We start from the raw sequence: 25220 nt of genomic DNA, 5'->3' as shown, positions 1-25220 counted from the left end.
GATCTTCCCGGACCAGAGATCGAACCCGTGTCCCCTGCACTGGTAGGCAGGTCTTTAACCACTGCACCACCAGGGAATTCCCTCATCGTGTGTTTCTTATTTTACTTTCTGTGTTCTGAGCACTGTTCTGCTGAGCTGTGAGAAACAAATGTCTAAAAAGTTTGTTTCACGTTCCCACTGTCCACGGGGGTAGACAAGCACGTAACACGCATCTTCTTCCAGAAAACGCACCTTATTGTTTCTTTAGACCTGACAGAATATTTTGGGAGTCTCTAAATACTAACCCAGACCACTTTACTTTTTTTTTCATTTTGTTTCCAAGATGTTAATAGTAATAATTTTGATTACACAGATAATTTTTTGGTAGGGTGTGTGTGTGTGTTTATTTTTTGTTTTTTTGTTGCTTTTCTCTAGAGTTTTATGAGTTCTGTTATTAGTGATCACCTTTCACAGGGCAAAGAGTCCACAGCTCATAAGCTAAGCAAGACTTGGGCTGTCTGAGGAGAGCAGTGCTGGTGGCAGCAACTCTGCAGGTGTTTGAATTGAGGTCCTACGAAGAGTTCAATCACAGTAAACCTGATGCCATCAAAACGTTGTGTAAAATGAAAATTTTGTTCATTTCTTACCTCCACTGGATTTTAGAAAGTAAGGTTTCGTTGTAGAACTTTGTTGGTTTGTTTTTCTTTTAATATTTATTTATTTGCTGCATTGGGTCTTTGTTGCGGTGCGCAGGATCTTTCGTTGCGGAACACGGGCCCTTTGTTGTGGTGCATGGGCTCCAGAGCGCGCAGGCTCTGTAGTTGCCTCACGCAGGCTCTCTGGTTGTGGCACGTGGGCTTAGTTGCCCCACGGCATGTGGGATCTTAGTTCCCTGACCAGAGATTGAACTGGTGTCCGCCGCATTGCTAGGCAGTTTCTTAACCACTGGACCACCAGCGAAGTCCCCCTGTTGTTGGTTTTTGTTATCAGTAATTTCAGGAGTGAAATGAACTTCATGTCTCTAAAAAAAGTAGTCCTCTTTCTGGTTTAGAGAGTGTTTGCTGTAAATGTAATGTTAAAAATAAATTTTAAAAAAGACCCTCAGGTTCTCCTGTTCCTGTTTCTGTGTTAGTTTGTGGATATTTGCTTTACATTGACCAAGGGGGACCAGTATTCATGCTGCTGGTGCCCCTTGGGAGGGGCTGCATGGAACCTCCACAACCTGCAGGGTGTCTTCACAGGCCCCTGAAATCTTGTTCTTCTGCCCAAGAGGGTTTCCATGAATGTGTATTGACCCTGTGGGTTGAGATGGCCTGGGACAGTTTGTCTTTTTCATTTAAAAAAAAACCCACTTAAAATGAATCAGACATTTCAGACTCTTTAGGGGCAGTGATACACAAAAGTCACTGCTGGATGCCTGCCTCAGACCCCACCTGGCCTTCCTGGAAAAGCACTCTCAGAGCCGGGCATCATTCACATGCCACCCTCTACCCCAGAAGATGCCAGTGGTACGTGTGCCAGCCTTTATGCCTTCTGGGCCTGTTGTGTAGCTGGCAGGGCCTGACCCATGGCCTCGGACCCATTGCATAAGTCAAGCCCAGGAGATTCCCCCCCCACCCCCACCAGCGGTTCTGCGTATCAGAATCCACCCCATCTCTGCCAGGTGATGGGACCAGGACAGTGGTGGAGGTGCCCTGGTGGGGAGCAACCCTCACCGGCCCTGCCCCTTGTGGGCCATCCTCTGTGGAGACGGGAAGCAAGAGGTCTTCAGACACTTGTTGGCAACTTGACAAAGTAGTTTTATGCTGTTGAATCTAATAATTAAAAAATCGGAGTTGTGTATTATATATCTTCGTTTTTGTAATTTTCATTTTTTTTCTAGCACTTTATTGTGTTTTACAAAAGTATCAGTGCACGATGGACTGGAAACACAAGAACAGAGGAGCCTGCTTCTGGGTGGTGAATCTCCGGGAGCCTGCATTCCAGCTCCAGGAGTAGAGCACGGGGGTGGGAAGGGGCATTGGCTCAGGGGCCACCTGGGGCCAGTCACAGCTCAGCTACTGAGCGGCCTCATTTTTTTATTTGCAAAATGGGGAGAGCACTTTATGAAACTATTTTAAAGAACCTAGCTTTTGTAGGTGAGCAAACAACACTCCCTGTCTTTCCTTCCTCTCTTACCTCGGTGATCCTGCACTTACTGTCTGTTCCCTCTGCTGTAGGGTGAGGATAGGGTAGAAGGAGCCTTTGGGGTCTGGGCCTAGTATGCCCCTGCCCTGCTGGAGCCTAGGGGAGCTGCCTTTGGCTCTCCAGAACTCAGAGTGTGACCAGAAAGCCAGTAACTGGCCAGAGCATCCTCCTGCTTTGGTGACAGCGATCATTTAGTTGGGGATCTGAGGTGTGTGTTGTGGAAGACAGGGTCCCTAACGGTGAACCCGTTGCCTGCCTCCTCTTTGCTGCAGCTGCCGACATGCTGCCCCTGCCCACAGAGCAGGCCCTGAATGCCCTGCTGGCTCGCAAGGAGGAGGAGTGGCGAGCACTGCAGGCCCAGCACTCCCAGTTGCGGGAGGCAGCCCTGCAGGACGCTCAGCGCCAGCTGGAGGAGGCACAGGGGAAGCTGCGACGCCTGCGGGAGGACTTTGTCTACAACCTGCAGGTGCTGGAGGAGCGGGACCGGGAGCTGGAGCGCTACGACGCTGCATTTGCCCGGGCCCGTGGGCTGGAGGAGGCCAGGCAGGCCGAGGTGAGCGAGCTCAAGATCGAGGTGGCCAAGCTGAGGCAGGCGCTGGCCGGCGAGGCCCGGCGGGTGGAGGATCTGCAGCAGCAGTCCCAGCAGAGGTTGCAGGAACACCGCCTAGAGCTGGAGCGGGTCCACAGGTGAGGGCCAGCAGACCCCACTCCCCGACCCTCCACACGCCTCCCGCCCCACAGCGCTGCCCGGCGCCCACCTGTCCAGTGTTTGTCAAGGGAAGGCAGGCAGGGCCACACCTGGATGTCTTTTTCTGGGTCCCAGTGTGGCTGAAATTAGTGGAGATTTGTTCAACTATTTGGAATTTTTCCCCATGATTTACAAATCTGTATAATTATAATAAAACATATTTGAGCTTATGATTATTTTAATGGTGTGGAATATATATTAAATCCAAAACTAAGTGAGCTGACTTGAGGCAAGTCGACTGAGACCCTGAAGCTGCCGTCAGGCTTGTGGGCTCCGTTCACGGTGAGAAGGGAGGTCAGGCCTCAGCTGCGCGCTCTGCTGCAGCCTTGAAGTGCTGTACGCTGTTTTGTGAAGTGTCTCCTCAGGTCTTCTGCCCATTCTTTTTCACCAAATTGGGGACATTTTCAACCGTTATTTCTTCAAGTACGTTTTTGGCCCCACCCTCTTTTTCCTTCCATTCTGGGACTGCAGTGATGACGATGTGAGTGTTACATCTTTTGTTATCCACAGGTCTCTGAGGCTCTGCTCATTTTTTTCAGTCTATTTCTATTAACAGGTCAGGTAACTTTTGTTTTTCACTGGTTCTTTGCTCTAACATGTTCATTCGGCCTTTGAGCCCAACCAGGGTGTCCTTTGTTTTGGTTATTGTACTTCTCAGTTCTCAAATTTCCATTTGATTCTTTGTTACTTTTTCTTTGCTGAGAGTTTCTGATTTCCATTTGTCCTAAAACTGTGCACAATTGCTTGTTGAAGCATCTTTATGACGGCTGCTTTAAAATCCTTGTTAGATCATTTCAGCATCTGCGTCATCTTGGTGTTAACATCTGTGGATTGTGTTTTCTCATTCAGGTAGAGATTTTCCTGGTTCTTGGTATGACCGGTGACTTTTGATTGTATCTTAGGCACTTTGGGAATTGTGTTGTGAGAGCCTGGATCCCACATCACGTACTCTTCTGCAGGCAGTCACCTGTCCAGGTGCAGCATGTAGGTCCCCTGGGTCCTGCCAAAGCCACCCCCGCAAAAGTGAAGCATGACCTGTCACCTCATGTTTGCAAAGGTGACCCTGTGTAGTTTGGAGACTCTTCAGTGTTACTTTTCTTAACACTGCACTTTTCACACAGTGACAGGAACAGTGAGCTGGACCAGCAGCGGGAGCAGTATGGGAACCTGAAGTGGAAGCTGGAAAGGAGGCTGGAGGAGCTGGACAGCGAACTTGCCCTGCAGCGGCAGGTAGGGCGTGGGGTCCAGTTCCTCCTCAGGTGCCCACCCTGCCCGCCCTCTCTGAAACCAAAATTGTACCAGTTGGAGAAGACCATTTTGTTAGCCGTATGGTATCCTGGGATCACAGATTTCTACTTTATGGTGATCTGTGGGGAAGTGTGATGCGGTGTCTAAATCTTCCTCTGTAGTAACTCCCCCAGGGTTCTCTTTCCTTGGAAATAGAATAAACATTTCCTCCTTTATTTATTTTAGAAAAAAGTATTATAAAGTTAAAGTTTGAGTTATTTACTGTGGAAAAGAGCTGGGAGCTCAAGTTGTGATAACTGTACTTCTTTCAACAAAGCAGTAAATAAGTTTAAATATAGATGTATCAGCTGACAGGTGACACTTAAACCTGTCACCAAAATTTCTCCTTGGTGTCATTGAAACTCAGCCTACACTCAGAGACTCAGCTATGTTGGGGTTTGGGTGAAGGATATCCTTCACACTTATGGCCGAAGTCCATGTCTGGCAGGGCTGCGTGTATGCAAGGACATGGGTACCCTTGGTCTCCTTCCAGGATGTGCCAAGCTTGTGTCATCGTAGCAGTGACTGGTGTTTGTAGAAACTGCCTCATGGAGCTCCTTGTGCGTGTGTGTGAATTTATCCGCTCAACACAACAGAGACACAATTTTGTTCTACATTTTCCAGATAGGGGAAACATTAAGTAACCTGCCCAAGATCCCCCTCAGTAAGTGGCGGAGCCGTAATTTGAGTCCAAGACAATTCCAGTGCAAGAACTCTTAGGTACTGTCATCCTGCCACAGGATAACAACTCACGCCTCATTTTTATAAATTTATTTATTTTATTTATTTATTTTTGGCTGCACTGGGTCTTTGTTGCTGTGCACGGGCTTTCTCTAGTTGCGGCAAGCAGGGGCTACTCTTCATTGTGGTGTGCGGGCTTCTCATTGCGGTGGCTTCTCTTGTTGCAGAGCACGGGCTCTAGGCGTGCAGGCTCAGTAGTTGTGGCTCGTGGGCTCTAGAGCGCAGGCTCGATAGTTGTGGCGCACGGGCTTAGTTGCTCCACGGCATGTGAGATCTTCCCAGACCAGGGCTCAAACCCGTGTCCCCTGCATTGGCAGGCGGATTCTTAACCACTGAACCACCAAGGAAGCCCACGCCTTATTTTTAGACTGTGTCTGTGATATTGGAGAGGAGCTGGATCTAGAAGTCAACCTGTCTGTGTCCTCACTTCTGCCCTTCTTGGAGTGATTGAGTGACTTGGAGTGATTGACTGACTGAGCCATTGAGCTCTGAACTAGGCCCCTAGTCTCTCCAGTGGATGTGCCACTGGGCAGATGTGAATGGTGTGCCTGCCTGTGCTGGTTCCTTTTCGGGCACTGGGGTCAGCGGTTCTCAAGGAGGACAGACCTGTCAGCTGGCAGACTGAGGCCTGACTGCTGGGCCCTCTGTCCCACAGCATAGCGTCAGTGTCCTGAGATAGGACGGCATCCTGATGTGCTGTACCCATCAGGATGGAAGGCGCCCATGGACACAACTGTCCTTGTGACCGAGCTTTCAGGCACGGCCGCATCTACCAACCATGGCTGGTGGAGGAGGGGGCCCTGCCCTTTCCTTCCCCTCTTGGAAGCTTGAATTTTACTGTCCATGATGCCATCATCGCTTAGAACATTTGAAATTTCCTGCAGAGGACTTTCTTTTGGAGTCCTCAGGGACCAAAGAACTTTTCCATTCTGGGCGGGTTTGACTTTTGGAAACAGTCCAAGGTCACTGGGGCATGAGCTGAGTGATCAAGACCAGGTATGACTCATCTAAGTCATGAGGTTTCCTCAAGTGGCATTGGAGTCCCTTCCAAAGAAGGAGTTTCGGAAGGGCTCTGGGCAGTGGTGGGAGTGTCCCAGTTAGCAGGACAGTCAGTGGCACTTGGAGGCAGCAGTGCCCTGGTGGGAGTTGTGGTCGCTGGGCTGGGTCTGTGGGTGGCTTCCCAGCCTGTCCACACTCAGAGCCCTTGCTCCGACTCAGGCTTGTTCAGGCTTTGAGCCCCCTTGTCCACAAGGAGGGCACCTCCGGATGGGAGTTTTTATACCAGCCCTGTCTCTGGAAGGAAGGAAACTTGACGTCTGGACTCTCCAGCTCTGGGCTCCATCCAGAGCTGCTGCCAGGAACTTGGGCAGCCTTTGCTGCCTAGTGTGGTTCAGGGACAGCTGGGGCTCACGCCAGCCTCAGGGCTGTGCTGCCCACGCCCGACTCTCTGTGACTGAAGAAAGGGCCTTATGTGCTCATCAGCTTTGTGGGCTTCCTTTGGGCTGGTTTCCCGTCTCCTTTTTCTGAAGATCTTTGTGTTCATTATTGACTTGTCAAAGGTAGAATTGATGCAATGGTAATAGTGATTTTTATTGTCAAGAAAGAAGTATAAGATGACGGGAGCTGAGTTTGTAAGCTGTAGACTGTGGACTTAAGGTGTTTCACTGTTGGTTAGCAGTCACAGGATTAGAAGGCACTGGAGGAGAAACAGTGATTTATTGATTTATTCATTTAACAAATAGACTTTGCCAGACACCATCCCGGGCCCTGGGGTTAGGGCTGAGCGGGGGCCCCACCTGCCCTGAGAGTGAGCTGGCCCTTGTGGGGGCACAGTGGACACCCGAACATTACAGGCTCTGGCTGTAGCATCCTAGGGATGTCACCTGCATAACACAGGGAGGCAGGGTGGATGGGGCTGATCTTTAATAGGCAGGTCAGGAAGGGCACCCTGAGAAGAGGACTTGTGAGCCCGCCTTCAGTTGGCATCAGAGTTCAAATTCAAGGGGGCTGAGATAGCAGCGGTGTAGGCCTCCCAGGCCCTCGTGAGGATGGCCTTTGCTCCAAGTGAGGTGAGAAACTCTTGGGGGCTTGTGAGCCAAGTTGAGTTTTTAAAAGATCCTCTGTTGTTGGGTTGAGGACAGCCTGTGGGACTGGGGAGGCAGGGAGACAGGAGGAGGCTGTCGCAGCCCCAGGTGAGGGGGCGGGGCTTGAGCCACTGGCAGGTTCTGGATACACCTAGACGGCAGAGCCAGTGCACACGCTGATAGATGAGATGGGGTGAGAGGCAGGCGCTGAGGACACATCTGGTTTGGGGCCGAGTGCCTGGCGGGATGACTTGCCCTGTTTGGAGATGGGGGAACCACACAGGGAGGATGGGGAGGGCGCTTGGTCGGGCTGCATAGGAAGTGGTTTCTGCACTCCCAGGTGGACAAACTGGGAGGTCAGGATGGAGCAGGTTGGCCACAGAGTACAGAGCTAGGAACCTGGGGCACCCCCGAAGGGTGACTGTAGGCAGAGGAGCCATCCAGGCTGAGCCGGGGACATTGGCACAGGGCAGGGGCATGGGTGGGGGACTAGCAGGAGAGGGGCCCCCAGGAGCAAGAGAAGACGGTGGTCGGGAGGCGGGCCTGAGCCGCGTGTCTCTGGGGTGAAGTGGGGATGGGGAGTGGACTTGGACGCAGCAGCGCGTGCAGGGGTGGTGGCTTTCTTGTTTCCTCACCAAGGACACTAAATGCTTGCCCGCTGGTCTGGGCCAGGCTCTGCCTGTGCGAGGGCTTCCTGCCCCCTGGCAGCCACAGACTGCAGAACTTTGAGCAGAAACCAAGTGCTTCAGTATTTTGTAGCGTTAGGAGTGAATCTCAATGATTTTCATATTCTGATCCCAACAAGGGTTACTCGTGTGACCCCTTATACTTCGTCTTGCTTCTCAAGGGATAAAAAAAGTATGTTTTCAGTTGTACTTCTGCATGGTGTCTCTGAGGCCCCCAACCTTCCGAGGAGGGGAGGGAGGCTGCTGTGGAGTTTATTGCAGGGCGGAGGCAGACGAGCCCATTCTTGCCGGCGTGCTCAGGCTGGGTTCAGCCTTCCCCGACTCTTTCCTTCAGGAGGCTGAGTCTGTCCAAGCCTCTTCAAAAGCAGGGGCCTCATTACTTGGTCAGAAGCCTGGAATCCTGCTAGTGTGCTGGGCTCTCCATGCGCTGTGCTTTCCAGGATGTGCATTTCAGTTTGACTCTGTCCCTCAGTGTGTGATTTCTGCATCTGTATCCAGACCTCCCGTCCATAGGGCACATCAGCCACGAGCGTCTGCTCTCCTGTCACCACTGTAAACAAGACGATAAAGGACTAAGGACAGTGAGAACCCACAGCAGTGACGGGAGCAGGAGAAGGGCCTCAGCACACGGATGAGTGAGCCTGCGCCTTCCCGGGGAGGGCGGGGGCAGCAGCTGGGGAGCGGGCCTGTGGGAAATGCAGCCAGTGGGCCTACAGACTCAGAGAGGTTAGGCCTTGGGACACCAGGGGCCATGCACGTGCAGGTGGATGTCTGTATCTGGGGCCGCGAACCACCCCCCTCATGTGCAGATGGAGTGCCCAGCAGCCAGGAGCTCCTTCCCCAGGCAGAAGCTCAGCACAGTTTTCTTTACAGAAATTGAACTGCCCATGGGGAGAAGGAAGGCGGCTGTGTGGGCCCTGGTGTCTGCAGCGCAGACCTGACATTAGGGAAGCAGCGCCCTCAGTCGGCTCTGTGAAGATTCAACTTAATTGAGCTGTAATTTCCTACAGTCCATGCACCCATGTTAAGCGTGCAGTTCAACAAGGTTTAACACAGGTACTTGAGTAACAACCAAGACAGAACTTTCCTGCCACCCAGAGTTCCACGTGCTTCTTTGCAGTCAGGGAGCAGCACCCTTGGCACCGGCCCCACTGGCCTGCTTCCTGCCGCTTGCGGCGAGATCTGTCTTTCAGAGAGTCCTGTGAGAATGGAGCCGTGCACTGTGCCCTTTTTTGTCTGGCTTCTCTCTCACCATGACGTGTCTGAGGCTCCTAGTTGTCATGTAGTTGGCAGCTTGTTCCTTCTCGGTGCCAGTGCTGTGTTGTGTGGAGGTGCTAGTCTCTTTCCGTTCTCTGTCAACGCACATTTTGGACACTTGGGTCGTTTCCAGTTTGGGGCCATTTCGAATGAGGCTGCTGTGAGCATCCTTGGCCGTCTTTGAATGGACACAGGCTACATGACCAGGAGTGCAATTTCTGCGATGTGTCCTACGGCTGTGAGTAACTTTTTAAGAAACTGCCGAGCTGTCCTCCAAGATGGTTGTAGCGTCACATTCCACCAGCAGCAGATTAGAGTTCTAGTCGCTCCTCGTCCTTGCTAGCACTTAGTGTTGTCAGTCTTTTTCTCTTTAGCCAGTCTAGTGGTTGTGTAGTAGTGTCTTACTGTGGTTTTAATGTGCTTATCCCTGATGATCAAAGATTAAGCATCTTTTCACATGCTTACTGGCCATTCATATATCCTTTGTGAAGTGTCTGTTCAGCTTTCTTGTACTTAAAAAAATTGGGTTATTTGTCTTTACATTACTGATATTTAAGAGTTCTGCATATATATTCCAGAAACAAGTTCTTAGGTATATATATTTCAAATGTTTTCTTCCAGGACTTCCCTGGCAATCCAGTGGTTAAGACTCCGCGCTTCCACTGCAGGGGGCATGGGTTTGATCTCTGGTTGGGGAACTAGGATCCTGCATGCCACGGGGTGTGGCCAAAAAGAAAAATTTTCTCCCATTCTGTGCCTTTCCTTTCCCTTTTTGTAACAGTCTCTTATGAATAGCAGGTGTTTTTTAATTTCAACATCCCAGTGAACTTTTTATTGCCTCATTCCTGAGTAGGAGCATATAACTGAGGCAGGATTACAAGACAGAGAAATGCCAGCAACATAAGAAGAGGCCCAGAGGAACAGGGAAAATGACCCTGGGTAGGACAGAGATGCTTCCCGAGACAGAGATCCTAAAACCCGCCGCCGTGTGATCAGCTCAGGTGTGAGGCAGCACGGTGTGGCCCTGCCCGTGCTAGGCTTGCCCGGGCATGGCAATTGGTTGTCCGTGTTGGTCTAGCTGTCTGCATGGGCAGCTCTGGTGCTGTGGCTTCCTGGGCTCCGCAGGCAGTGCCAGTGATCCTGCAACTCCTGTCAGCCCAGTCCTGGAGGATGGGCTGGGAGAGTAGCCACCTTCCTGCTCCCAGGGCAGAGGCTGGCTATTTCCCTCCTTCCCATGAGGCTCTTCCTGTGTCGTTCCCCCAAGGTGAGAACTTGAGCCTCTTGGGAATGGGGTGGGGACAGAGCCAGCCACTCATCACATTATATCTTCATTTTCAGTGTCTAAGAGCACATTGTGGGGGCTTCCTGAGATCAGTGTCCCCAGGGGTGTATTTTGCATCCGTAACTCAGGATGCCAGGAGGCCATTGGAGGGCCAATCATAACAAGAAAGAATTTTGACAATTAAAAGTATGTATAGAGCCTTCCCTGGCCATCATTAAGACTCCACACTTCCAATGAGGGGGCCCGGGTTCAATCCCTGGTCAGGGAACTAGATCCCCCATGCCATGACTAAGAGCCTGTATGCAGCAACGGGGATCCCGCGTGCCTCAACTAAGACCCAGTGCAGCCAAATAAATAAATAAATATTTAAAATTAAAAAAATAAAAGTATATTTAAAGAAATTAATTCAGAAAATGGAAAAAAGACACAGAAAATCCAAGAGAGAATTTAAGAGACATGGAGGATAAATCCAGGATTCATCTAACAATACAAATTCCAGAAACATACAGCAGAGAACAGGAAGGTGTCAGATTATCAAGTAAACATCATAGCCACTTCTCAGGGTGGGGACTTCAGACTGAAAGGCCCCCAGAGCCATGAGCAAAAGGGGTTTCAGAGGAACAAAGAGGAGGTGCTGCAAACGTCCAGAAAACCTGTAGAGTCAGAGCCTGGCCCAAACTCCTCAACCTTAGCTTGGGACAGAAGACACATGACAAGGTCTTCAGCACTGCTGGGGGAAGAGATGTAAGCCCGGGGCCCTGGGGTGTGAGGGTGTGGATGCCTCTGGCTGGGTAACAGCCTCTCAGGAAGTTACTGGAGTGTAACTACTGAGTGAGCCCTGTGCAGCGTGGCTGTGTGTCGGGGCCGAGGGGTCAGCCTTTAGCTGCCTCTGTTTCCCTTTTGAGTTCAGAACATTGAGAACCAAGAGATGGAGTGGAGGAGGCTGCCAGGAGAATGGGGGCCTGAGCTGGGCGGGTCCCCAGGACTGGGTGGCCCCAGTCACAGGGCTGAGCTGGCAGCCTCACCTGGAAGCCCGTGAGTCTGAGAGAGGTGGGGCAGGGAAACTGAGGGCAGCTCCCACTCCAGCCCCCTGGGAGAAGGCCGAGTGGGGCAGGGGATCGTGGGACTCTCACCCTGATGGGAGCTCTTGAGCTGGGGAAGGAGGTCCTTTCCAGCAGGAGTAAACCAGGAGAGAGGATGAGGGCATCCAGGAATACCGAGGACCGCCTAGGGGAGCTGTGAGTCTCGGGCCTGGATGCTGGCTGTGAGGCAGCCCAGGGAGAGACCAGATGGGCATGGAGACTGAGGGCCCTGGAGGGACCATACCCCAGGAGAAGAAAGGGTCACATTATGGGGTGTGTCCTGGGAAGCAGACACCACTCAGGAAACAGGAGAGAACCAGACAGAGAAGGGGCGGCGAGAGAGACAGAGAATTGAAAACTCTGGGAGAAATGAGATGGGAACCGTCATAATCGTTCGCTGTTGGGTGAGCCGTGAATCACTTTATTGTTGTAATAGTTTATGGACTTTTGGGTTCAGCCCGTGGGTGAGGCTTACACAGCCAGGGGAGTGGAGCCGTGAGCCCCGTGTCGGGGGTGTGGGGTGGGGCTGCTCAGGAAGCCGGCAGGTAGCGCGGAGGGAAGAGTGGCATGTTGTTTAGAGAGAGACATAGACGGAACCAACAACAGAACTGCTGGGAGGGGTGCTTCTGAGCTCATGGGCCTGGTGTCTCTCCTTGTGGGTCCACTAGCAGCTCTGTCTGTGCAGAGCAAAACCCCACAGGACCACAGGGGAGAGGGACAAACCTACGTCCACGGTGGGAAGAGCCCTCCGATGTCCTTCATGCAGCGTTACAGGTCCCAGTCCCACTCTTGACCTCGTCCTCCGCTAGGTCCTCTGCGTCCCTCCTGCCCTCAGCGTGCCAGTGGGTCTTTGCTGGCCCCACCGTGCTCTTTTCACCACCAGCTCTTTTTGTTCCAGGAGCTGCTCCAGGAGTTTGAATCTGAAATGCAAAAGCGGGAGCACGCGTTCCGCCTGCAGGCTGACAGCATGAGCAATGTGGTCCTAGCACACGAGCTCAAGGTAGAGGGCGCCCTCGGACTGTGATCATTTCCTCAGCAGAAGTGAGAAGCCCCTTGCGAGTTAGGGTTCACATGAAGGCCTCCCGCTTTGTACGTGGGCCTCGATCTCTGCCACACAGAGTTGGGGGTGACATGCAGGTGACATGCTTGCCACTGTGCCTGCCAGGGCCCCGGCCAGGAGTGATGGCCACTCTGCCCAGCCAGAGGAACGCTTGTGCCACCAGTCCAGGTCTAGTTACCTGACCTTGAGGAAGTGTCTCCCTCTGGAGAAACCACCACCCCGCAAACTCTGTCCTTGGCCTGTGTACTCCCGTGACACCTCGGAATGGGCCTGTGAGGAGGTGCCACTCATCCCCCTGTTTTCAGGAGGAGGCCTGTCTGCAGTTGGTGCTCCCAGCCGTGGTGCCGGCTCCCCTCCGTGAACAGGACTTCTCTAAAGCACTGGCCCCAACATGGCCAGGGCACACATGAGGAGCACGCATGCCTGGCCTTTAGCACCGAGACAGGGAGCAGCCTGGAGGGGAGGGGGAGTTGTGCCGGGGACAAGGAGGCAGGGTTGATGCCTGGCCCGGCCCTGCTGCCCCAGCTGGTCACATCTGGGCAGCGTCTAGCCAGGTGTTAGTAGTAAGATCGACACCCTGCACTAGTGGTCAGCAAGGTCCCTCCTCTAGGCTGCCAGCCTCCCCACAGGGCTGCAGTCCAGGGGGCAGCACCAGGCCCTGCCTGACCCCTCTGCGGAGTCTCCCTGACTTTCCCCTGGAGGAATGTACCCAGGGCCAGTAGGACCTTGAGGCTGGGGCTGCCTCACAGTGACACCGCCACCACCCCCGCCCCGAGGCCACTTTGAGGACTTCTGAGCACCAGGGGAGAGAGAGCAGGCGGGATGTGCAGGGCCAACCTGTGCCTCACAGTGCAGTGGGCACTCCTGTCAGAGGAGCAGGGGACAGGGGTGGGTGAGCCAGGGCATGCCCCACTCCCATCTCCAGCTGCCACGAGTCGGTTCTGGTCCCCTGAACACCTGCCCCTTGAGGGCATCACAGGTTATACACAGAACTGATTTGGGGGCAGCAGTACCATCACCTCTGCATTATAGTCGAGGAAGCTGAGGCCCAGAGAAGCTATTTAAAAATTGAATGTGTGGCTGGGGTTTGAGTGGGGTCACTCAGCAGGGAGCCACGTTCGTACAGCCTCCATCTGGCTGTGTGATTCCAGTATCAAATCATGCCCGAGTCGGGTGCTGGGGTACGACGGGGACTCACACGGGGCCCGTGCTCTCAAGGTTGTGGGAGCACGTGAGGAGACTCACTGTTCTATTGCTTCTCAAATTCCAGTTTTCCTTCTCTCCCAGTTCTGATAAAATGGTAAGGCTTACCTCTAGCACCTCAGTTTGTTCCACTTATATCCTTATTTTGAATTCTTCTCTTTCAAAGATTAAACTGCTGAACAAAGAGCTCGTGGCCCTGAGAGAGGCCGGGGTGAAGGCTGCGGAGTCCCTGCAGAGCGCCGAGGCGGTGAATGCAGAGCTGGAGGATAGGCTGCAGCACAGAGACTGGGAACTCAGGGACCTGGCTGCCGTGAAGGACGCCCGGTGCGGAGTCTCGCCATCTCCCTGTGGGCGGAGGTGGCCAATGCGCCCGATGTTTTGCATGGTCTGGACTCCAGCCTGGAGGCATCTGCCTGTTCTGGCTTTTTCCAGGCCGGCTTTGCTGTAGCCCCTTACCTGCTTTTTCCACTAATATTTGATTCTTTCAGGATAAAAGACTTAGAGGGTAAACTTCACTCTGTGCAGCTCACCAAGAAAAAAGAAGAGGAGACGTTTAGGAGGAAGTGAGTGTTTCTGGCTCCAGTGTCAGCGTAGGGAAAACGTTCCCTGATCCCCTTGGGGGCAGACCCAGCCCTTCTGTGGGACTGTTAGCTGGGTCAGGCCTGCTCTTCCAGGGTCTCCCCTCACTTTTCAGTTCAAATTAGTATATTTGTGTGTGTTTGGAGGAATATCATCAAAACACTGAGAATTACAGAACACGCCTTGTAAAATGAATTGCTGAAAGCCGTCCAGATTGACACTTAGAGCCGATATACTTGACCCGTTGAAACAAGTCTTGGGAGCAGGATGCACACAGATGCTCCGTGTCCTCACACACTGCGTGACCCCGCAGAGTCGTGTGCAGCCCAGGTGGCGTTATTTACGGAGCCAAGGTGACAAGAAACCTGTGTTCCTTGGTTCCTTGGTGTGGGCTGGGGTGTCCATGCCCTGGAGTCTTGGTGTTTGCCTTTTGAAAGTAACTAACCAATGGTCACAGAATAATGCAGTGCAGAAATAACTCCCTCCCTTCACTAGCTGTCATGATCAAACTTTTGTTGTGATTTGGTGAAAAAGAAAGGTATATCCTGCCAGAAACTAATGGGTACAGCAACTGGCATGAGTATAGTTTTTTGCTACTAGAAGGTGGAAAATACTCAACAGTTTGCAAGGTGAGTAAGATGAAGATTGATTGTAATTGGAATGAAAAGTACGGCATGCGACTTGATTAAATAAGGCTTAACCATCTCATTGAACAATGCTGATGGAATCTGAAAGAAATCATGTGGAATTACATTTTTTAGGGCTTTTTACTCTTCATCGAAACCAAATAGAATAAAAGCATAAAACATCATGGACATCATGTCAGCTGTCAGCGACACCCAACAGTGTATTTTCGAGACGAATGTTCTGTTGACAGAGTTCCAGTAGGTTTGGCATCTCTAGCGAAGGACAGACATGCAGCCTGCATCCCGCGGCCCCCAGTCCTGGGAAGCCTCAGATTCCGGGTTGAAAGCAGCCCAGCAAATGGGGTAGCTGCGAGGCCAGGGCAGTTTACACCTGCCTTCTGCTTCCCGAGTCCGTACGGCTTCTGCTGGTGGCCCTTCACTGAAGCACATGTTCTGGGGTCTTTCTCCCATGGACTGTGAGCTTGGGAGGGCTGGGGCCCGGCGTCTGAGAATCTCTCAGTCAGTGTTTTTGTGTGAGGAGTGAGGAGCAGAGAGAAGCGGGCAGAAGTGCCCTTCAGGAGGACACTCATGCAGCACTCCTGCAGAATGAGGAAGGTTCTAGGCTCGGGGGTCCTGAGCAGGGCCTATGTGAGCCACTGGGGACCTCACTGTGTTTCAGGCATGAGGAGCTGGACCGTCTGGCCAGGGAGAGGGACACGGTGCTGATGGCAGCGAAGAGCGCCCATGCGGAGCAGCTGCAGGCAGTAGAGGCCAGGGCCCTGGAGCTGCAGGTGAACTGCGAGAACCTCGAGGTGCAGCTCCGCAGGGCTGAGTGGAGGCAGGCGGACACCACCAAGGAGAAGGACGCCGCCATTGACAAGTGAGCTGCGGCTGAGGGCCTGGCTGCCTAGTTAACCTGTTTCAGATGAAGGGAAGTGGGCACAGGCTGTTGGGAGTCACTCCTGCAGCTCCCGTCACTGTTGTTGTTGTTGTTTTAATTTTATTTATTTATTTATGGCTGTGTTGGGTCTTCGTTGCTGCGTGTGGGCTTTCTCTAGTTGGCGGCGAGCGGGGGCTACTCTTCATTGCGGTGCACAGGCTTCTCATTGCGGTGGCTTCTCGTTGTAGAGCACGGGCTCTAGGGCGCGTGGGCTTCAGTAGTGGTGGCTTGTGGGCTTGAGCAGACGCTCAGTAGTTGTGGCACACAGGCTTAGTTGCTCTGCGGCGTGTGGGATCTTCGCAGACCAGGGCTTGAACCCCTGTCCCCTGCATTGACAGGCGGATTCTTAACCACTGCGCCACCAGGGAAGCCCCTCCGTCACTGTTTTTAACCATTCTCTTTTTTCATTTTCCTTTATTTGAAAGTATGTGGTTAGTATGTGTGGATGTATGTATGAATGTGTGCATTTATTTATTTGTGGTAAATACACATAGCATACAATTTACCATCTTAGCCATTTTTAAGTTCAGTGGCATTAAGTACATTCACAGTAGTGCAACCATCACCCCATTCGTCTCCAGAACTCTTTTCTCTGTAAAACTAAAACTGCCCATTAAACAGTAACTCCCCATCCCCCTCTCCCAGCCCCTGACACCAACCATCCTACCTTCTGTCTCTGTGAATTTGACTACCCTAAGGACCTCACATGAGTGCAATCCTACAGTGTCTGTCCTTCTGTGACTGGCTTGTTCCACTCAGTGTGATGGCTTCAAGGTTCATCCACGTTGTAGCGGGTGTCAGAATTTCCTTCCTTTATAAGGCTGAATAACGTTGCATTGTTTGTATAGAACTACATTTTGTTTATCAGTTCATCTGCTGATGGCCATTTTGGTTGTTTCCACCTTTTGGCTGCTGTGACTAGTGCTACTATGACCATGGGTGAAAAAATATCTGCTCAAGTCTCTTAGTTCTTTTGGTATGTACGCAGAAGTGGAGTTGTAGGTCATACGGTAACTCTATGTTTAACTTTCTGAGGACCTGCCGAACTGTTTTCCACAGTGGATGCACCATTTTTCACAAAGGTTCTAGTTTCTCCATAAACTAGTTTCTTTTTGTTTTTTTAAATCAAAAACCATTCTTTACAATTATTTTTTATTTTTTTGGCCACACTATGCAGCTTGCAGGATCAGTTCCCCAACCAGAGATTGAACCCGGGCCCTCGGCAGTGAAAGCACAGAGTCCTAACCACTGGACTGCAGGGAATTCCCAACTAGTTTCTTTTTAAACCCAGTTTTCTTTTTCGGCATCTTAACAGGCCATGACATGTAAGCCACTCTGTCCCACTGTGCCTGGTGTCTGCAAAGGGCCACTGTAACTGAAGTCATAATTGAACTCAGCCTTTTGGCGGCCGGTAAGGAAGTGATCTTTAGAGAAGCTGTGTTTACAGAAGACAATGAAGATAAATAAGTCATTTATAGAGCCTACTGTTTAGCAACTGGCTTTTCTCCTTTGTTTGGAAAATATTTGTCTTTTTTTTTTTTTTTTACAGAGAATTCTCTGCCAAGTTATATTTCTACTTACGGGGAAAATGGCTCTTAAACTATAAAATACCAGGAAGTTAAAATTTATTCAGGATAGCTTCCTTAGAGTCACACGTTGTATTGTTTGATCTGTTAAACGCAGGCAGCGGTAGCTGGAGGGGTGAAGCAGCTCAGTCTGACGGGCATGTGTTTCCCCAGCCTCTCCTCCGTTTGGACAGGCTCTCCCTGGGCCCTTCTCACGGATGGCGACTCAGATCCCAATATCCGGGTGCACAGAACTTCCTGCAGGCAGGCCTCCTTCCTCTGCTCTCACCTCTTGGCATGTCCACCCTCGCGTTCCTTCCTGTTCTTCCGTGGGACCAGTCAAGTGGCCATGACAAGCAGCATCATTGGGTTCCCAGGAGAAGTCTTAGTGTCTGTATCAGTGTCTTTTCATTCCCAGACATACTCTTTATAAATCAGCAACAAAACGGCCCATACTGTGAGCTTGCTGTCTCTTTGGGCCTATTTGTGATAGTTTTCCTGAGACCATTGGTTTGTGGATGGCAGAGTAGAGAAATGATGACCTGAGACAGTGTTGTGAGAACCATGTGTGTCCGTGCAGGTGTATAACTTATCACATGGAATATGGTGCACTTTAACCTCCTAGTACCCAGAGGTAAGATGCAAAAAAAAATAGGTGAAATTAACTCCAGGGGACTTCCCTGGTGGTCCAGTGGTTGAGATTCCATGCTCCCAACGATCGGGTTCAATTCCTGGTCAGGGAACTAGGTCCCACATACTGCAACTAAGAGTTCACATGATGCAGCTAAAGATCCTGCGTGCCGTAACTAAAAAGATCCCGCATGCTACAGCTAAGACCCAGCACAGCCAAATAAATAAATGAATATTTTAAGAAAGAAAAAAAAAAATTAACTCCAATAACATTATATCTAACTCAGTATACAGTAAGTCCCCTACATATGGATGAGTTCCGTTCCGAGTACACGTTCCTAAGTCCGATTTGTTCATGAGTCCAACAAAGTTAGCCTAGGTACCCAACTAACACAATAGGCTATATAGTATTGTAATAGGTTTATAATACTTTTCACACAAATAATACGTAAAAAACACACAAACACAAAAAATAAAACATTTTTAATCTTATAGTATGGTACCTTGAAAAGTACAGTAGTACAGTACAACAGCTGGCATACAGGGGCTGGCATCAAGTGAATAGGCAAGAACAGTTACTGACTGGAGGAGGGAGATGAGGTGGGAGGCGGTAGAGCTGAAGGATCGTCAGCAATTGGAGATGGAGGGCAAGCTGCAATTTCATCTACACCTGACCTTAATGGCACAGGTTCTGGTTCCTTGCTGGGTTCAATTCTATCTACCCTCTTAAAGAAACGATCCAGTGATGTCTGGGTCGTAACTCTTCTTTTCTCGTCATAGATGACATGGTAGCACTGGATTGCATTCTGAACGGCTGCTGCAACCTTCGTATACCATTCTACGTTTGGGTCCTGTGCCTCAAATACTATCAGTGCCTCCTCAAATAAAGAAAATCCCTTGCCATTTCCTGCGTCGTGAATCTCTTCAGTTCTTCAGTTACTTCTTCATCTTCGTGTTTCTCTTCGTCCTTTCTCTGGGTCTCCAATTCCATCAGGTCTTCATTAGTAAGCTCCACGTTCACATCTTTGAAACTTCGCAACTTGAAGGTTCATATGTAGGGGACTTACTTTAACCAAAATGCCATCTTGTTGCATATCGTTAATAAGTAATCAATATAAAGTTATTGAAGAAGGATGACTAAACTTGCCTGAAAAAAATATTATTGAGATATTTTGCATTTTTTGGTGCTAAGTTTTGAAGGCACATCTCAATTCAAATTGGCCACATGCCTGGGAGCCCCATGTGGCCCATGGCCCAGTGCTGGGCAGCGCTGGTCCGAATGCTGGTCGGAGGCCAGGACTCAGTGAGGGCGAGCTCTCTGCTCTCCAGAACACAGGCCTGCTTGTGCTGGCTTGGTCTTGGGAAAGTGGAGCAGGAACCAGGGTCCCATTCATGGACACATGCAAAGCCTGCTGTGTGCAGATCATCTCATGGGAATTCGTTAGAATTAAAAATATGGTTCTCGAGCTCCAGCACCTTCTCTTATAGTTGGGGAAGCCCAACACACATGGAATTACGAAGAATCAGATCAGGGACTGTAATGGGAAGCTCAAATTGGCTGTCCTGCTTGATGTGTGAGGCCTGGGCAGTTGACTTCCCAGGGCCGCCAGCTGCTCCTCTCTCCCACCCGGAAAATCAGATAAGGTCCAGTTACAAAGCACCTCCTAGCCGATGTCCTTCGGCCTCGGAGCAGAGTTGCAATTGAGTAGGTAGAGGGGAAGGAGTGCTTTGGAATTCCAGGGCAGGCCAGGCATCTCGTGTTCTTTCGTCTTCCAGCGACACACAGATCGGAGGAGAGCCTTTCATTTCCCTCTGTCACGTCAGACATGGGGCACTCGAGGCTCCAGGGCTAAGTGTCTGGTGGGGCACAGCCAGGGTGAAGCCCGGATGCTGTGGGCAACCAGCCCACCCACACACACCTCCCGGTGTGGACTTGGCTCCAGGTCGGTGCCTGGGTTGGGGGCCAGCTTTGTCACAGGTTCCTGGGCCCCCACCTGCTACTTTCTCACCCCGACAACTACATGGGACCAGAGCAGGTGCTGCCCCAGAGAGAGGGTGCTGGGCAGACCCGGAGGGGAGCAGCTCCAGCCCCCATTCTGACACCAGCACTGTGTCTTAGCTGGACAAGTTCTGCAGTTTCCAACTTTTTTTTGTGGCCCCTTGTGATATTAGGATGAGCTTAGTTAAGAGTCAGTATGACTCTGGACATATTGTGCTAGAAGTAATTCATTTAAATTATATGGGCTTCCCTGGTGGCGCAGTGATTTAAGAATCCGCCTGCCAATGCAGGGGGCCCAGGTTCAATCCCTGGTCAGGGAACTAGATCCCACATGCGTGCCCCAACTAAGAGTTCACGTGCCACAACTAAGGAGCCCACGAGCCGCAACTAAGACCTGGCGCAACCAAATAAATAAATAAAATAAAAATAAATATATATTTTTTAATTATTAAAAAAAAAAAACCCCAGCACACCGGCCTTGGCGTTTAGGCCTGTTTAAGCTGAAATGTTTAAAGAAGCTTCCCACGAGGGAACCTGCTCCCTTCTCCTTCCCATCTCTGCCCATGTTCGGATGGAGCTTTGTCTGAGGCTCAGGGCAGCTGCACTCGGGACTTTGATCCAAGGCCTTATCGGCTGACAGCCATTTGCCTTCCCACAGCTCGTCCACCTCTGCACTGCACTCCGTGGCCCACCTGTGGGCCTGTGGCTCTGGGCAGTGGCCAGTGAGTGATCACAGCATTTACCCCACAGCATGCTGAGTGCAGATTAGGAGGGAAACAGGCCAGGGCTGCAAATAAGGTGACCACCCTGCGAGCTTTGTGTGGTTAATATCATGGCTACTCTAGTCAATATTGTTAGGTGTTCTTTCTAAAGTTTCTCTTCTTGGGAGATTTATCATATTTTTGGTGATTCTTCCAAGGAATGTAAAGGGTTTCTGTAGAACCTTATCTTGCTGTTCAATTTGGAGATATGTGTTGAATGTCTCTGTGTGGAAGGGCTCTGCTGGGCATGGCAAGGGGTGCCCAGGTGAGTCAGAATTCACTGGTTCAAAACCGTTGGCTCGGGCTTCCCTGGTGGCACAGTGGTTGAGAGTCCACCTGCTGATGCAGGGAACGTGGGTTCGTACCCCGGTCCGGGAGGATCCCACATGCCGCGGAGCGGCTGGGCCCGTGAGCCATGGCCGCTGGGCCTGCGCGTCCGGAGCCTGTGCTCCGCAACGGGAGAGGCCCGCGTACCGCAAAAAAAAAACAAAAAAAAAAACAACCATTGGCTCTGAGAGACACGCCCTGGCACACATTTCCCCGCGCACCTGGCGTGGGCTTGGCATTCTGCAGGTGTCAGTCGATGCTTGGGTTGGTGGGAGGGATGGGTGTGTATTTATTCTTGGGTTGGACCATTTCTTAATCTAGGCAAGGAAGCCTCTGCCCCGATGAGTGTGAAAGAGACCCTGATCTGTAGCATTTCCTTTGAGGGCTGTGTGCATGTGTGTGTGTGTATTTGTTGTAAAAGAGAGCTCTAGTGAGAATCACGCCCACATTCACGTTGCTTCCCTTCTTTGTTTAGACTTCGGGAAGATGCATCAGCTCTAAAATCTGGCTGGGATGCCCAGATTGCTCAACTTTCCAAGGAGATGATCTCCAAAGACCTCCAGGTTCAGGCGCTGCAGGAAGAAGAGGTGAAGCTGAAGGCACAGCTGGCCAGATGCCAGCAGGACATTGGAAGGTACCATGTGGTGGGGGAAGGGGATGAAGATGGGGCGGCGGGGTGGGTGGTCAGAGGAGGCCTTTCCCACAGAGCGCGGTTCTCGGTCTGCACCAGGGCTGTAAAAGTGTGTGTGCCATTTGGTCCTGTGTCAGGAATCACCTCTGAGGTCTTTTGTCTGACTGTTAGTGTCTTTTCCTATCAGTTGGAATGAGCACTTGGCTAAAGATAATATTCTCTTTCTTGAGAAATCATTGAAATATAATAAATGTCCCAATTTTAACTGTACAATTGATGAATCTCGACAAATATGTACATAAATAAGCAGTATAACCACTACTACAGTCAGGATGTAAAACCCGAAGCCCGAAGTCCCCTCCCACTTCGGCACCTGCCAGGATGCTTTCTGTCACTGTGGGTTTCTCTTGATCTGGAATTTCATCTGCGTGGAATCCTACTGTTGATAGTCTTTTGTGTCTGGTTTCTTTGGATATTTATTTGAATATTCAGGTTTTCTATTTTGTGTGTGTGTGTCGCTTTTGGTAATTTGTATCTTTCCATGAGTTTGTCCATTTCATCTAATTGTTGACTTTATTGGCATAAAATTGTTTATAGTATTTCTTTATTGTCCCTCTAATATGTGTCAAATCTGCAGCAGTGTCCTCTCTCCTTCTTGATACTGGTGACTTGTATTGTCTCTTTTTTCCTCCATCAGTCTAGCTAGAGATTTATCCATTTTACACATCTTTCCAAAGAGCCGGCATTTGGTTTCATTGATTTTTCTCAATTGTTTTTCTGTTTTCAGTTTCACTGATACCTGCTCTTATCCTTACTATTGTCTTTCTTCTGTTTCCTTTGCTTTAATTTGATGTTCTTTTGATAGCCTCTAAGGCTTTCCCCACAAGGTCTCATCTGCCAGGAAGGCTGGTGGGTTTTTTATTTCAGACATTTCACTTTTCATTTCTCTCCTCATTGTGTGTGTGGTTGCCTTTAATCTCTGAACATATTTACAGTAGCTGTTCTAAAGTATTTTTCTGCTGATTACATCACCTCTGTTGAGGGTCTGTTTCTGTGGCAGCCAGGTCCCCCAAGTAAGTGGGTCTCACTCGGCTGGAATCAAGGTGTCGGCCGGGCTGCCCTCTCTTCTGAGGCTCGGGCTCCCCTTACCAGCTCATCTAGGTTGTCGGCAGAGGTCACTTCCAGCAGCTGTGGGTCTGATGTCTGTTTCCTTGCCGGCTGTCAGCCGGGGTTGTCCTGGCCACGTGGTCCTCTCAGCACGGCCAGCAGGAGAATCTCCCTGCAGTGGGCAGGATGGAGCCTTACTTGGTGTCCCCTGTAGAAGGTGTTACCATCCCGCCCTGGTCACAGCCCTGCTCACCGGGGAAGAGGCCTTCCAGCGATCTTCACCCTGCATTGCTCTGTGTGGCTGACGAGAAGCCTCGTGCGGGTCCGGTTCACTCCCCCACGCACTTTTCTTCCATCCCAGCCGGCGGTCTGTACCTTCCCCATGGCGTCTGAAGCCCCTCCTGTCCAGCACTCGGAAGCTTTCAGGCAGAAGGCGCATATCCCTCTCCAGCCATGGTGGATTTCCTCCTATTTCCGTGGTTATTTCCTCCTTCCATTCTGATTTCTCCCAGCCCCCTGGTAGATGGACGCTGGTCTTCTGAGTTCTGTTTGACCTTTCAGCGCACTGTTGACTATCGAGCTCTGTCTGCTCTGCTGTGAACCCTCTCGCGTTTCTCTAGTGCAACCATTTTCTTGTTTGTCTGAGTTTGCTGCCTTTCCTCCTGTCTCCTCTTACTGAGTTTGACCTCCTCTCCCACAGTGCTGGGTTTCTCAGTATTGGGAGACCCGGCCGCCTGCTCCTCTCTGAACCTGGGCCTGTGTGAAGGTGTCAGCCAAGCCCGTGAACACGGCTGGCCTGGGGGCCCAGGAGGAGCGCCTCCCACCTCAGCTACGTCACAGCCCAAAGGGACCTCAGGAAAACGTTCAAGTTGGTGGTTTTCACCCCCGCAGGTACAAACAGCAGCTGTCTCTGGCAGTAGAGAGGGAGCAGAGCCTGGAGCGTGACAAGGTGCAGTTGGAGCTGGACTGGCAGCGCCGCTGCGAGGGTGTCGAGCGGGAGCAGTACCGGCGGGCTGAGGACTTGATTCAGGGCCTAACCGCGGCCAGAGACCAGGTCTCTGCTCCCCAGGGCTGTCTGACTTCTTTCTGCAGGAGGAAGGGCTGGGAACGTCCACTGAGGTGCATGGAGCCCGGCTTGGGCCCTCACTGAGTTATCCTTTGCATTTGAAAACACTCAGCCTCACTGAGCAGTTTGATTTATAACAACAGGACTTAAAGTGATAAGATGAGTCTCTGCCCATAGCCTTTCTCTAATGGCCAGTGCAGCTGCCTCTGGAGCTGGATCAGCGATTGCTGTGCTCTGCCGGCTCTGATGGCCACGTATTTGCTGGGGTTTCTCACCCGAGTGTCTGCTGTCTGCTTCCCCGCAGGATGGGGAGCTGGTCTGGACCCTGAAGGTGGCACTGCTTCCTTGTAATCCTCCCAGGATGAACTGAGTCTGTGTTTTCCCCAGGTTGCTGCCAAGTTGCAGGAGACAGAGCGGGTGCTGTGTGGCCAGGAGGTGGTGCTGAAGGCCGTGACCCGAGAGAGAGACCAGGCTGTGCAGGCGCTGCGGACACGCGGACTCCACCCTGAGGAGGAGGCGCAGGTGAGGGGCCACCTCCTGCTGAGCCTCCGCACGGCTCTTCCTCCCAAGCCCCTTGGAGACACCCACTCCCCCAGCCAGAGGGAAAATATGCCAGATAGAACCAGCGCTGGAGGCAGGTCTTTTCAGCCCTATTTCTTTTAAAATGACTGTTTGCACAAACAAGGGTGAGGCTGAGCCTCAACCAGTTAATGGGAGTCTACACTCAATCTTTGTATCTTCAGCATCTGAAATATCAAAAAACCCCAAATTCAGATATTGCACCGTGGCAGACAGTAACACGAAGAACCAAGAGGTTAGAGCTTTATCCCAAAACACACTTCTTCATACGTGGTGAGTAAGCCATGCAACATGCGACGACGGCCGTTCCTCTCATAAAGCACAGACTTCCTTACTGCTTTGCACTGGCCAGAGCCTGATACTGTGGGATGCCTGCGGGTTGAATGGTGGCCCCAAAAGACATGTTCCGGTCTCAGTGCCTCAGGATGGGACCTTCCTTGGAAATAGAGTCTTTATGGATGGAATTAGTTAAGATGACATCACATGGGAGCAGGGTGGGCCCAACCCAATAGGACTGGTGTTCTTAGAAAAGAACACACATGAAGACAGACACAGGAGGAAGGCCATGTGACGACAGAGGCAGAGAGCAGAGCCTTGTGTCTGCAGGCCGAGGGGTGCCAAGGACTAGCGCCAGTAAAACCTGAAGCCAGAAGTGGCAGGATTTGACTCAGAGTTGCAGAGGGGGCATTTGCTTCCACTGAGGGGGACCCTTGGCGCAGGCCTAGAGTTTGGCATTACAGTGAACACAGCCCATGTCTTGCCTTGCCTCTTGCCTTGTCCCCCGTCCATCCAGGCCTCCAGAGGGAAGCCCTGT

The 25220-nt window shown here is 51.2% G+C and overlaps 1 protein-coding gene across 8 annotated transcripts in view; it reads left to right on the top strand.

The window, feature by feature from the left end:
* The window catches only part of CCDC57 (coiled-coil domain containing 57), a 105613-nt gene that overhangs the window by 10748 nt on the left and 69645 nt on the right, over positions 1-25220 (top strand). For 7 of the 8 annotated variants that reach the window (XM_060290756.2, XM_060290758.2, XM_060290755.2 and 4 more), the window contains 9 exons: positions 2439-2853; positions 4036-4144; positions 12232-12333; positions 13763-13920; positions 14085-14159; positions 15481-15681; positions 21499-21657; positions 23653-23815; positions 24215-24349. In XM_060290756.2, coding sequence (XP_060146739.1) covers positions 2447-2853; positions 4036-4144; positions 12232-12333; positions 13763-13920; positions 14085-14159; positions 15481-15681; positions 21499-21657; positions 23653-23815; positions 24215-24349 — 1509 coding nt within the window. In that variant the 5' untranslated portion in view covers positions 2439-2446. Of the gene's footprint in view, positions 1-2438; positions 2854-3424; positions 3899-4035; positions 4145-12231; positions 12334-13762; positions 13921-14084; positions 14160-15480; positions 15682-21498; positions 21658-23652; positions 23816-24214; positions 24350-25220 lie in introns of those variants that run through there. The other variant, XM_070044486.1, reaches the window with a different exon arrangement.

This window comes from Globicephala melas, chromosome 20, assembly GCF_963455315.2.
Source record: "Globicephala melas chromosome 20, mGloMel1.2, whole genome shotgun sequence".
Taxonomy (NCBI): Eukaryota; Metazoa; Chordata; class Mammalia; order Artiodactyla; family Delphinidae; genus Globicephala; species Globicephala melas.
Note: the sequence above shows the minus strand (reverse complement) of the source record. Positions and strands in the feature narration are given on the sequence as shown.